The 14,369-nt window shown below is 39.6% G+C and overlaps 1 protein-coding gene across 4 annotated transcripts in view; it reads left to right on the forward strand.

Moving 5' to 3' along the window:
- shq1 (SHQ1, H/ACA ribonucleoprotein assembly factor) overlaps positions 1-14,369 on the forward strand; it is a 96,938-nt gene that overhangs the window by 16,633 nt on the left and 65,936 nt on the right. For all 4 annotated transcript variants that reach the window (XM_008410596.2, XM_008410595.2, XM_008410597.2 and 1 more), the window contains 5 exons: positions 975-1,039; positions 3,567-3,695; positions 3,834-3,991; positions 4,076-4,188; positions 4,263-4,360. In XM_008410596.2, the coding sequence (XP_008408818.1) occupies positions 975-1,039; positions 3,567-3,695; positions 3,834-3,991; positions 4,076-4,188; positions 4,263-4,360 (563 nt within the window). The remainder of the gene's footprint in view (positions 1-974; positions 1,040-3,566; positions 3,696-3,833; positions 3,992-4,075; positions 4,189-4,262; positions 4,361-14,369) is intronic.

Below are 14,369 nucleotides of genomic sequence, written 5' to 3' on the forward strand. Positions count from 1 at the left end.
ATATATATTTATATTTATAAAATCAGCTGGGCAGCGTGTTGAGATGTAAATGGCTCATAATTGTTTGTTCATAAAGATAAATCATTCTCACCGATCTCTCAATGTGCACGTCTGAAAGCGCGAGTACAGGTTATTCTTGCAATTCACATAGAGCTGTACAACCAGAGCTAACGCAGTGAGTTTTAAACTCTTACCTCAATGTGGAGTTTGCTAAAGAAAAATAATTCCTCACAGGCGGTTGATGTAAATATCCATACAGCTCAGTCTGTGTCCAGTTTGAGTGAAAGGAGGTGCGCTTAATAGATCAAGCAGCGGCAGCGCGGGCTTCAACGCGCAGAGGCGCCAGCGATGTGATTGGTCCGCTCTCCCGGCTTTAAATGCACAAAATATAAACTTATCTTTTAGGAATAAATTTGCTCCGCCAGTGAAATGCTCAGAGCAACAGAGACACTTGCAATCCAGGTTAAATTAATGACAAAATATATATTTTTTTTTATTATAAATTTTTCTAACAAAAGCAAGTAACTCCTCCTCCAGGAGAGGAATCCCACAAGCTACAGCAGTAGTTCAGCAGGACCAGACAGAACACTCAGATGAGATTTTTTCCCCTTTTTTTTGTAGGGTAAGATAAATCCTTCGTTCCTTTAGATTATTCACATGTACCGAATCAGCTGGATGCAAAAATATGTACCGAATCAGCTGGATGGGACAACCAAGAGCAAAACTGCTCCATGGTCTCTGGGTAGATAGCCTCGACAGCTTTATCAGGAATTTGATTAACCTTCACCTTTGACATCGTACTCCGCTCAATGCAAAACATTCAGGGCCAGAGGACAATAGGACCAGGCCAGCCCTGCAGTGCAAAAAGGCTTCAAATATAACTTGCATGTAATGTCAGCTGTGATTGATTTTAAGTTTGTTTTTCTGTGTTTTGCTGATTTTGTTTCTAATATACAAACTCTTATTACTGTTAGATTAAGTCTTCCTGGAAGAATTGTTGAAGATGGAACAGAAAAGGCTACGTTTGACATTGATAAAGGTGGGTCGGATCATTATTGAAATAATACGTTTCAGTCATGAAAGACTTGCAAATTTCTGGTTTGTTCAAAACCTCTGTTCAGATTATTCCAAAAACCAATCATGAATTGCAACATTTGTTACATTTTCAGTTTGCTTTCTCACTGCACCATGTCAAATAAACCAAATGAAAAACCTGCTCCCTCCCTTCACCTGTGGTGGTGCTGCACCAAGAACAACTGAAGGAAACAGCACAAAAACCTTTGAAGAAGACACTGAGCTTGACATCCTTCTTTGCAAAATGGAGTGGTGTCAAATTTCAGCGGTTGTAGGACTTTTCCTTTGTCTTTGGCAAAAGACCATAAATCATTTCTCCTGCTACCAGTAACACACACGTTTGTTTTGGTTGTATTTACCCAGAATACTCTGTGCTATAGTCAACTTCCTGCTTTTGGAGTGGTCTCCAGTCCACTTGGCGTTCACATATGCATTCGAACCATGCCAGAGCATTCAAACCTCCCCAAAAGAGCTGGAGTTTCTAGGGAAACAAACTAGAATTTGATTACAGCAGACTAAACAAGGCTGGTGTGAATGCACATTTAGTGCATGGGGGCAGAGTAAAGAAAAGCTTTAATGCACAACATAAGTTCAAAGTTTTGTTTAACCACTGTTGTTGATATTTGTTACATTCCAACAAGATTCTGGGACAGGGCTTTGGCTGCTTTTAATGATTGGTCCTTGGCTAGTGATGCCTTGGGGCTGATTTGTGAATGGCTGATTTGGTAAACCAGCAATTCTTAATTGACTTAACTGATCATGTTATTCCACTCATTTAAATGCCCACTGGAACCTTCTGTGATACTACAATGGTTACTAGCCAGGGGCAATCTATTTGCTTTTGGGGTAACAAAAGCAGATATTGATCTGATAATGGATCACACATATCAGATCATGTGTGACTTTTCTATTTATTTTTCTTTTTTTATATAATACGTATTTGAATTTTAGTGTCACATAATTATTTCTGACATTTGTATAGTAGTGTCTGCCTTCTTCATCAGTGATATGTCTTTTACCCAAGTGTCAGCATATTTGCAGCTAACAAAATGTCAGTATGAGCCTGCAATGTTTGCTAATAAAGCTTCTGCTAATGAGTGTCCTTGTTTAGTCTTCTAATGAGCAATCATTAACGTCCAGCTTCGAAGGATCTCCATTCTTAAGCAATTAGTCACCTTCTCTTGCAAATTGGTTCAAGCTGCAACACTTGGGTGCATTGACATTTTATGAGATCTTTAAAGCAACCATCTCTGTGGTGTGGTTACATTGTTGAACTCATCAGTCATGTTTGACCTTTTTAGGTATATAAACAGTCTACTTCAAATGAGCTAATGTCTTTTAAGGTCAGTAAAAGTAGGTACTCCATAGGATTCTTAGATTTTAGATACAAAAAAGAAAAAACAAATCATCAAAAGTATTGTAATTGTGCAAGTTTTGTAATTCCAAAAAATATTTGTAAAAATTGTAGCTTCTATTTGCAAAGTTACATATGTTTTATGCATACGCAACTTTCATAAATGATGGACTTTACCTGAACATTGCAAACACTTAAAACTGGTGCTGGAAAAACGACTTAATGTCACAGAAAACTGTTTACTCATCGGTGGTCATTCTCACCGCTGTGGGGGGAGGAGCTGTACCATAGCAGAGAGCTAAGGGAACGATGTGAGCACTGTGTATACAAGCATGATTGACAGCACTTAGACCATCTTCCTGGCTCTGATTTGTTGGCTCTGACTGGGTGTATTTTTGCAAATGGCAGTTGGATCATAGGGAGGAGGCAGAGGAGCTGGATTTTTTTCCTCATTTTATCTGTCTCATATTGCATACTGTCATGACATAGTGACAGTTTTAACAAATATGTCAAAAATACAATTAAACTTACCTACTGTGGCTTTAATTTCTATTTTATATTTGTGCCAATACTATTGCTAAAACAGCAATAGCCATTTGTTTTCCTAAAGGATCTTTACCCTTAATCAAACTTTGAAATTCCACCAAAGCTTGCCAACATGCATCCATCCAGCATGATGAATGCATGCAAATATGATGGCTATAACTTAACTTTATCTGCTGAACGTCTGGCTCTCTCAGTTTCTTGCAGCCTGAATCAATGACAGACGAGTCAACATATAATAGTAAATACAGTTCAAATTTAAACAGATCCCTACATATCTGTGCTTCCTCTGCTCTCATTTTTAAACACTTTATAGAAACTAAAAAATGTTGTCTTTGCAGTAATTGCATCCACACCAAAGGATGTTGGTGGGAGGGCAACTTGGCTGCACTTTATATTGTCAAGCTGAAAGTCCTCTGTTTATAATTACCACCCCCTATCTCTACCAAGTCATCAAATTCATTTTATGCTATATTTAATTAACAAGCAATCTTCCTGGAAGTGTGCTTACATAAATGTATTCTGGATGTTTGGATCTTATTTCTCTGGAGTTCTGAAAGGGTTATAATTCTCCTTTCATGTTACCTTGCTGTAGGTGTTTTCACACTTAAGGTCAATAAGGAAACAAGAGGGGAGCACTTCGGAGGGCTTCAAATGCTCACTAGTCTCCTCGCACCAAAAGGCTCCCAATCAGCAAAACCTCTGGTGGAAGATATGAGTGCCGGTGAGTCCCGGAATTATGTGTTTAAGAAGTCACTTTTGAATTTAGGTAAATGTTGCAACATTTGACTGTTGAAGGATTGAACTTGACTCCGAGGAGTCAAGTTCAAGTCAAGTTCACTGCCTGTTTCTCTGGAAACAGTCAGTGAAACCACAGGAGATGGTGAGGAGGAGGATGAAGAAGAGTTTGACTGGCAGCTGGAACAGGAAGTTTACACAGATCAATCTGAAGAAGAGCTGGGAACCATGCAGAAATACGGTTTCGCTAATCAAAGATCCGGAGTGTTTGCACGATTGCAGGTTGGTTTTGCAGAGAAACATTCAAAATTTTTAAATTCGGAGGTTTTATACAAATATATTTCTGTGATGCTGAATATCTTGAAGGAGGAACTCAGTGACGTGATTGATGTCAAGAACCCAGAGGAGACTTTGGCATCCGAGAGACGTCGGGCTCGGCTGGAGGCAGAGGCATTGGCTTTCTCTTCTGACCATTATTTGTGAGTAAAGGTTATTAATCCCCAACCTTATTTTCTCTGTTGCTTGGGACTGCTAACATCTCCCGTCTTTTCAGAGCTGACTTGTTTGAAGACGATGAGATAAATCGCTTGCTGAAGTTTACACCATGGTGGTCTAAGCTGAGTCCTACTACGGAGCAGAAAGGGATATCTGGTGAGTTTTTTTATTTTATATGATCTGGAGTTAGGGCTAAACGTAGACCTACTTTATTAAAAGTAAATAAAGAGAACTTCCTATTCTCCTGAAAAGTGCATAAAACATGGTTGTTGTATGAGCATTTCTTCCCATATTTGCTTAGTTGACTTTGTCGTGTTTGCATAAAATCTACCTATACAACAAATGTAGTCACATACTGATAAATGTACAAATTTTGATACAGCCGAAAACCACCTCATTTTAGCATCTTAGGAGGAGACTTCTGCACCTCCTTGTTGTGGAGAAGGAAACATCATCATTTATAACCTCTAGTCAGCACCATATGGGATACGCACCATGGTGCCATTTTGTAATAATTTTAACATAGATTTGGCGCTCTGTATGCAATTCTCTTGAAAATATACAAAGAAGAAATCTACACAATTTACTAAGCTCTTTTCCATCAAAATTGTTGTCCATGCTCCTGTTATTTGGGTGTCAGGAGAGATGAGCTTGAATAATGCATTGCTTAATCGCAAGAACAATGCAAACTTCAATTAGTGTAGATTCTGTGTTTTTTAGTGGTGGAGCAAAGACAGATTTTCCAAATATTCCAAGTAATTATTTTCACTTACTTTAAAAATAGTAACACTGCAACTTGCTACTTGTGCTGAAATAGAATAGACCTTTATTTTTCCTTAGTGGGGAAATTCAGGTGTACCAGCAGCAAAGTGACTGGCAAGTAGAAGCATGTAGATTTACACAAATACAAAAACAAAAGTAAGAATAACACACTATATAGTAAGAGCATTTTTTTCAGTATAAGAAAAAATGTTTTTATATTAAAAGATGTTGGCAAGAAATATAAAAATATCACTGGGTAATTATGTTACAAAACATTGTCAGTGAAATGCTATTTAAACACACAACTATAGTCTTAAAACCAACAAATAAAAAATGCAATTAAAATAAATATCAATTATTTGCACTTCTGTTAAATCCAAATTAATTCAGCAGCTGCTTAAGGCACCCCAGGCCTTCAGTGGCCCCGTAAATGCTAATATTTTAACACAGACCACATATATAGAAAGTTAACGTTTAGTGAGAATATCAATGCTGTTAAATTTGATTTAATGGTTTCAGCATAAATAAATAAAAGATTTTAAATTGTGTAACATTTAAATGTAAGATTTTAAAGATCTGGCAACTTTGCTTTGTAAAAGTGCAAAGAGCAATTTTCGTAGATTTTTTGTTACCATAGCAATAGTCTGATAATGTGAGTATAATCTCTGAGTTTGAGCTCTGTTTGCTCACAAATATATCTCAGTAAACAACAATTATCACTGATTGCGTTTAGACATGGCCAATTAAACAAGACTCCCTCTCCCAGACTCTATTAAATCTATGGTGAAATGCAGTAAGTGGTACTGATGTTCTTAGCAACAGGGGTCCGTAAATCAAATTCTGCTCGTGGTCCTCATCAATGTTCCCTCTAAGCTGTGCGCTTGCGCAATCGCGCACTGCTCGCACATTCTCAGCGCACAATAAAGTCTATGCAGCGCATAAAATTAGATCCAACGTAAACTGGATATTGAGCTCGGACATCAGTTTTGACTATGGACCAATAACATATGATCTAACTCGGTGAGTCACAGGTCTCCAGCCTGTGACTCACAACGATACGGTTCACTTACGCTGCGCAGCCAATCATCGCATACTATTGTGCAGTGTTGTGGTACTCGAAGTTGGTCTTGGTCTCGAGGCCAATCTCGAGACCATTTTTTGATGATCTCGGCCTCGTCTCGGACTCAACTGCATTTGGTCTCGGTCTCGGCATTTTATTTCAAGACCAGTCGAGACCGCAACTGTGAAAATATCACTAAACGTACAGCATACTGTCCAGTTTATTCGTTAACATCTTTGTTTTCAGTGGATGCAAAACGCACCGATTAAAATCCAAGCAATTACGTGTTTCTGTTAATCCCCCCTCCCGCTTCCCACCTTTCACTCACACGCGGCGCTCCAAGACATGCGCAGTGGTTTTCTCTCAGCGGCAGAAAATGTCTGTCTAATCGTCAGTAATAGAATAGAGCTGCATAAATAATAAGAAATCCGATGGCCACAGCTAACTCAACATCGCTTCGCTTTCACAGACGGTGGGGACTACGTCTAACTTTTTTCGACACTTAGAAAAGTAGCTCAAAGTAGCTTTATTGACATGATGTTAGCAAAGCTAGCTGTACAGAGACACATAAGCATTTGTGATGAAAAAAAGTCACTCACTGCCTGAATTATTGTGCAGAGGTGTAGACTGACTTGTTTCATATATGGGACAACGCTGTGTCCAAAAGTCTGCAATATAGTGATGTGACATTCAGAAACAGTCGATTCTTCTCCATGGCTCTTTACTTAGTTAGGACTGGAGTGTCACTCACTGAGAGCCGTTGTTCTATCAGATTACCTACGCTGTCAGAATAGCATACAGGCAGTGAGTACCATGCCTGTGCATGCGCATTAAGTCAGACCGTCAGAGGAGTTGTCAGTTCACCATACGCAGAAAGTTATGATGAAAATAAGTCATTAAATTGTTTTCAATAATAACTATCTTAATAATAAGATATACATGTGTTGTCGTGGTTTCAAAGTGTATTTAAAGCAGGGTCGAGCTGCAGCTGGAGTCAGCTACAACACACGCCCCTGTAAAACTCACTTAACCGCTAAGTCAGGATGCCATACAACTGTTAATAACAAAGTGTATGACGATCTACGTCATGATTCTATATTGCTGATTAAATGAAATCTTATGGTAATGACATGTCTGACAGATATAGCCGTTGTTCTGTCAGATAGCCATACGCTGTCAGGATAGCATACATGCAGTGAGTATGCCAGCGCATGCGCATTAAGAAGTCTGACCGTCAGTGGAGTTGTCAGTTCAGCATACGCAGCAAGTTATGACAAAAATAAGTCATTAAATTGTTTATAATATGACATAATATGATAACTAGATAGATATACATGCATTGTCGTGGTTTCAAAGTGTATTTAAAGCAGGGTCTAGCTGCAGCTGCGGTCAACAACAACACACGCCCGTGTAAAACTCAATAACCTACTTAACCGCTAAGTCAGGATGCCATATAACTGTTAATAACAAAGTGTATGATGATCTACGTCATGATTCTATGTTGCTGATTAAATAAAATCATATGGTAAGGACAGCGTATGCATGTCTGAGCTAAGCGTACGACTATCTGACAACGTATGCTGATCTGACAGAACCCCGTGAGTTCGTGCTAAGCGTATGACCATCTGACCTGACAGAACACCCGTTCTTTGTTCTTGTAAATGCTCTGTGTACACTGCATAATTTTATTTAATTACGTACGTTGATATTTGAATTAAATAACAAAAACACAAGAACGAAAGAGCACGCACAGAATTCACATTGCTCTTTGATTGTTTTTGTTCAAAGTGGCAGCTGTAATGTGTGCCATGGTGTCAGACTACCTGGCTTCATGTACCGGGAGAGAGAGTGAAAACAGTCACGATGAGCGCCTTCTGTTTGGTTACTTCTTGCTTGTTGCTCCTTGGTCAGTGTTCATAGTTGGGCGTTATTTATCGTCAGGGCATTGCCTCAATTACTATGTTTAATGGTGCAGACAGTGGTGGTTTCTTACATGACCAATATGGGCAAATGCCCAGGGCGTTATCTTTTTAGGGATGGCACAAGACCATCACACATTGTCGCACAGAGGTGGAATATTTAATATTGGTAAAATTTATTAAGTATTTAATATCTAGGTGTTTTTATGGGAATATGGATATTTCAGATCATTTTGAGAAGCAATTTTGATCATATTTTACATTTTATTGTGTCATGTAGTGTGGGTCGCTGGTCTTGGTCTTGGTCTTGACTCGGTCTAGACTTCCCTCGGTCTTGGTCTTGACTTGATCTTGGACCCTAAAAGTCTTGGTCTTGTCTCGGTCTCGAAACACTCTGGTCTTGGTCTTGTCTTGGTCTCGGGTTAGGTGGTCTTGAACATAATACTGCGATTGTGCCTTGCCCATATGCGTTGTGGTACCCTGCAGATTTGAGTTGAGACGCAGCCCCGGCTCCACACGAGTTAACAAGGAAGGGCATCGACTTATTTTTGGGTAAACTCAACACGGGCGTCTAAGCGTTTATGTTGCGTTTGAATGTGGCTCAGAAAAACAGGTTACGACATATTAACAACCGATTAAACAATTTTAACTGCTGAAAAACGTGACGGAGTGCACAAATATGGGAAGTACAGAAGCCCCTACCGTATCAAATTAATATAGGAATATCAGACAGTTGGCCACTCTGAGGTAGAAACGACAAACAGCTTCCAGTAAACGGGGGGCGGCCACAGCTGACTCTGTGGGCGGGCAAAGTCCACCGATGCCCGAAAGTTATGACTTTCAAAGTCATAGCTATGACTTTGAAAGTCAAAATCAGGACTTTGAATCTCATAATTATGACTTTCAAAGTCAAAATTATAACTTTGAAAGTCACAATTATGACTTACAAAGTCGAAATTATGACTTTCAAAGTCGAAATTATGACGTTGAATCTCATAATTATGACTTTAAAAGTCGAAATTATGACTTTGAAAGTCATAATTATGACTTATAATGTCGGAATTATGACGTTGAATCGCAATTATGACTTTAAAATTGAAATTAAAAGTCGAAATTATGACTTTGAAAGTCAAAATTATGACTTTTAATCTCATATTTATGACTTTGAAAGTCGAAATTATGACTTCCTGTTGGTCTTTTATTTTTCTTTCATGGCGGAAATGGGCTTCCATACAGACATGAAAAAACTGTGTAATTAAATACAAACCGGATTCCAAAAAAAGTTTTCACACTAAACAAATTGTGAATAAAAACTGAATGCAATGATGTGGAGATGGCAAATTTTATTCGTAATAGAACATAGATGGCAGATCAAAAGTTTAATCTGAGTAAATGTAACATTTTAAAGGAAAAATATGTTGATTCAAAATTTCACAGTGTCTACAAATCCCATAAAAGTTGGGACAGGTAGCAATAAGTGGCTGGAAAAAGGAAGTTAAGCATATAACAAACAGCTGGAAGACCAATTAACTCATGTCAAATGACAACATGATTGGATATAAAAAGAGCTTCTTGTCTGAAGCCAAGATGGTAAGAGGATCACCAATTCCACCATTGTTGCGCAGAAAGATAGCGCAGCAATAGCAGAATGGTGTTACGCAGTGTAAAATAGCAAAGATTTTTAAGTTATCATCATCATAACATCATCAAAAGATTCAGAGAATCTGGAACAATCGCTGTGCCGTAAAACTCTACTGGATGCTCGTGATCTCCGGGCAAAATGGAAGACTGTTCTGTGGTCAGATGAATCATGATTTGAAGTCCTATCCTTTTTGGAACGCTGGGACACCATGTCATCCGGACCAGAGAGGACAAGGATAGCCCAAGTTGTTATCAACTCTCCATTCAGAAGCTTGAATCACTGATGCTATGGGTTGCATGAGTGCTTGTGGCATGGGCAGCTTGCATGTCTGGAAAGGCACCATTAATGCAGAGAACTATGTTCAGGTTCTAGAACAACATATGCTCCCATCTACATGTTATCTCTTTCAGGGAAGACCCTGCATTTTTTAACAAGATAATGTTAGACCACATTCTGCAGCAATCACAACATCATGGCTACGTAGGAGAAGGATCCGGGTACTGAAATGGTCAGCCGGCAGTCCAGGTCTTTCACCTATAGAGAACATTTGGCGCATCATAAAGAGGAAGGTGCGACAAAGAAGGCCCAAGACGATTGAACAGTTTGTTTGTTATTGCGCAATAGCCAGCCCCACCTTAACCTTCTCAAATCTCACAGACTGACTATTGCCCAGTTCTCCAGTTAATGGGTCAGGAAAGTCTCTAGTTCCTAGGGCTTTTACTCCATGGATAGTCTAGAAAACATTCTATTTAAGCTGGTGGCGGGAGGACTCGTCTAGCCTCTGACTGCCTACAGTCCAAAAGTTATCGCCCTTTTCAATTATTAAGGCAATTAACCTAGTAGCTCTCAAGGTTAAATAGCAGCAATAATCAATTTTGTTAACGGCAGCTCTCTCCCTTATAATAACAAGCACTTGTTGCAGACTAGATACATTTTAGTGGCTCGGCTTGAACCCCAGGGTGACTCATCGCCAAAGAAACCTATGGAGCCACCATTTTTCTAGAACCATGCACATAGACTTTACAATAATCAGAAGCAACAGTAGTAATTCCAGACTCAGAATTAATTTCAGTGTCCACAATCATCAACAAAATTTTATATATTTTTTTATTATTTATTATTATTTATTTGCTTGCAACATCCTGCACAAAGCAAATTTGGGCTCTGCATCCTAGGTGCATAAATGAGTATTATCAAAGATCCTTCCTTTCAGCAGGTATTAGATGCAATAACCAGGGTTTCCTCTGGTATACTAGAAGCCATTTGAAGCCCCACCAGGCTAAAAATTTTTTGTTTTTTATTTATTTATTTATTTTTAATTGTTTAAAGCAGTTTTTTAATACACCAGTAACCCCGGACTGCAGAGCAGAATCATTCCACAAAGGCAGTTTTATAGTTGATGCATTGAACATGGCATGATGCTGGCCGTGTGTAGAAATCACACCATTGGCGCCTCTGCACCTTGGCTGCTGTTGCGGCTGGCTCTCTGAAATTTACCTCAGTGTGGAAACTGGACTTCCAAATCATCCAGTTTCTCACTCAAACTGGACGATTTGGAAGGTGTTCTTTTAGAGAAGCTTCACCTATATTTATATTTACCCCCTGTGAGAAAACATGTCCCTTTGGAGAATGCTTCAGTAAGGTATGAGTCAAGTTTTAAAGCCACCTCATTTGATCTGCTTGTGCAAATCGCAAATATAACCTATACCTAAGCTTGCACTTTCAGGGGTGCGCATTGTACGTGCCGTGCAGTGAAGATAGTGTTTTCACCATTTTTCTGTTGCCTGGACTACCACTTGAAATCTTCCCTAGACACACTTGAAACAGTTCATATGCAGATCTGTAAACAGAAACCATATAGCCGGCTATTGTATGTGCCAGACACTGTCATGGTTGTCTAACAACACATTAATACTCAAAAGGACACTTGAGCTTTTTTCCCCTGCTGTCCTCCTCTGGGAGAGTGAGACAGAGGACTAACAAATGAGTGTAACTCACTCATTTGTTAGTGAGCTACACTCTTTGTTAAAGTGCCTCAGGCTCTTTAGCGGAAAAGATACTTACCATTATCAGGGATTGAACTTGGACCTTCTCTAATCGCTTCATCTCTGCTCTGCCTCTCGGCCAGTTTAAACACCAGAATTCACAGTGCAGTATGTGGCGAGTTGGAACGCAGCTCATCTTCGCCCACCATCTTCATTCTGCTTTTAATTCAGCTTCTCTTTTTGCAGTCACTTCCCATTCTTATCCAATCTCTCCTTAATTTCTGTGATGTCAATAGCCTTTTTAGCATTTTCTCCACACAAAGGTGATAACTTGTGAACTCTTGCTAGGGTGTTTAATTGTGCCATCCAGCCTGCTAATTCCTGCACATCCTCTGTTTAAGCTGGCACGGTGTTCACTGCTACAGTGGAAGTGCAGCACTCCAATGTCATCAGATTAAGAGCAGATTTAGATTAAACATTGCACAGTTTTGCAGAAAGAATTGGCAGATGGTCATGCTTTATTTTTTTAAAGGATTTTATAGATTCTTGTGGCCTACTAGGTGACAGAAAAGTGGGCTGTGACAAAGGTCAACGGCCAGGACTCAAACCCTCGACAGCCTTGTCAAGGATTGAGTCCTCTGTATGTGGGTGGAGCGCTCCACCTCGGTACCACAACAGCGGACTGGTCGTTTTTTTAAAAAAAAGTCTTTTTCGGCCTTTGATTGACAGTGACCAGAAAGCAGCTTGTGAGAGTGGGGGGACGAAAGGTAATCTGGCTGGGACTTGAACCAGTGACAGTTGAGTAATAAAGCTAAAGTCTCAGTATATGGGTCTCGTTGGTTTCTTTTTCTATTTGACTGGTTGACTTTCAGGCCTTTATTTTCCCCTCGTCCTCTTCTTCCCCTTGCACTGCTTTCTGAGACAGAGCATCTCAGTCAGGAGCGCAGTTGTAGATAAATGGGCCAAGTTAAGCTTAATGGCTTGATTGACAGCTCGAATAGCATTAGTCTTGGCTGAGTATGAAGAATGGCGTCAGTCAGAAGGTTTAAGTGGCTCGCCATCAAACCTTAAATGGCATGCTTATGATTTTAACAGTTAGCCATATATTTCAATTGAAGAGTTAGAAGTCTTGTGTGTGAGTTTTATTTTTTTCTCCACAAACTCCTTTCTTACTGTCTGCTAAATCTGATATATATGTCACCTGACAGATGGCTGTGGACATGGGTGCTAATCAGTGATGTGTGGTCAGGGGTGGCAGGTGAGGCAGAGCTGAAAGGTTTGCTTCAAACTACGAGACAGAAGGGTAGCCGCTCTTTTCAAACAAAGTGGTATACAAGAAAAGGCAGGCTTTCTGGATGTCCTGCTAGGAACGGCCTTTTCTGCTTTTTTTGCCACCTTTTCTCAACTTGTGTCGAGGATAGACTTGGTTTTGGATGAACTGATATTTTTGTGCAGAATGAGCAGCACATGGACTTCATCTATAAGTAAAGGTAAAATGGCAATAAATTTTAAGTTTTTTAATGAAATGTGCGTTTTGCAGAGAGTATGTGTAAAAATGTGCAGAAAAAAAATAACCTGCAAACTGCTGTTAGATTAGCTTATAGCAATGGTAGCTATAATCTACCACAGGAATCACTTATTAATAATCACAAAATAAACTTTAAGTCTAAAAACAAGCTACTGCAACGTACTGAATGTTCTGTTCTTTATGTTGGAAATATTTGAGTGTTTTTGGTGTTGAATCCTGAAACATAAAGTTGCGTTGGTGTCAGTTGCTATGGCCACGAGTCCTCTTGTAGCTTGGCCGCTAGAGAGAGCTAGAAAGAAGTGGTTTTGAGTTGCACTTCAACGGGTTTTCCCTTTACTGTGTAGCATAACACTAAATTAATAATACCTACATTTCTAAGTTTCATTGAGTTAATGGAATTATTCTAGACAGCAGCGCGGCTATGGATGACATGTAAAAGAATGTAAGTCTTTTTGCCCTCCAGTGTTGTCCACATGCACAAAATCTCCATAGGTAAACAATAACATGCAGGGAGTATATATTTGTAAATCTGATTATGATTAAGTCAGTGCCTCACTATCTATGAAGCTCGACCGCACATCACTGGTGCTAATGAAGTAGAAATCAGCTTCTTTGTGCTGTCCTGTGTAGGGGCCAGCCCATTGACTGGCCACAGCTGTATTCTGGAGGGCGGGAGAATCTGTATTTACCCACCAATCTGGTATAAGTGGTCCTGACAGCTCAGACTCTTTGTATCTCTTCCACTTTCCTTTTCGATGTGTAAATAAATCTGATCCCTATCCAGGGATCAGTTTAGGGAATGGGTCATCTGTTGACATGAAGCTCCAGTGTTTAGAGTCCCTTTGTCACACGCCCCCTTTGATTTGATACTGGACTCAATCATAGGGCCCAGATCAAGTGGCATTTTGACCTCTGGCTTTTAGAGTTTAGCCCAGGACAGCTTTCCAACACTCAGCAGCATTTTTTGAAGCATATTTTGATTCATGCCGTCACGCCATCTGGAATTGGAGAGAGCAGCAACGAGCCAGGCTGCCGTTTCCAACTGGAGTAATTAGGTCAGAAATTAATTTCCAATCATTCTGCTCTCCAAAACGCATTCATGGTTAATACCCAATAGAGTTGACAGGCTTAATGGTAATGATGAATGACCATAACAGTGAGTAATACCGGCTCTGCAGAATTGATAGAAAATCCTCCGGCTTCATATCGCTGCTGTGTGGATTTAAATATTAGGTTTTTATGAGTTGTGGCAGAACATCGTCACTCTGA

The sequence above is a fragment of the Poecilia reticulata genome, linkage group LG5 (assembly GCF_000633615.1).
Source record: "Poecilia reticulata strain Guanapo linkage group LG5, Guppy_female_1.0+MT, whole genome shotgun sequence".
Taxonomy (NCBI): Eukaryota; Metazoa; Chordata; class Actinopteri; order Cyprinodontiformes; family Poeciliidae; genus Poecilia; species Poecilia reticulata.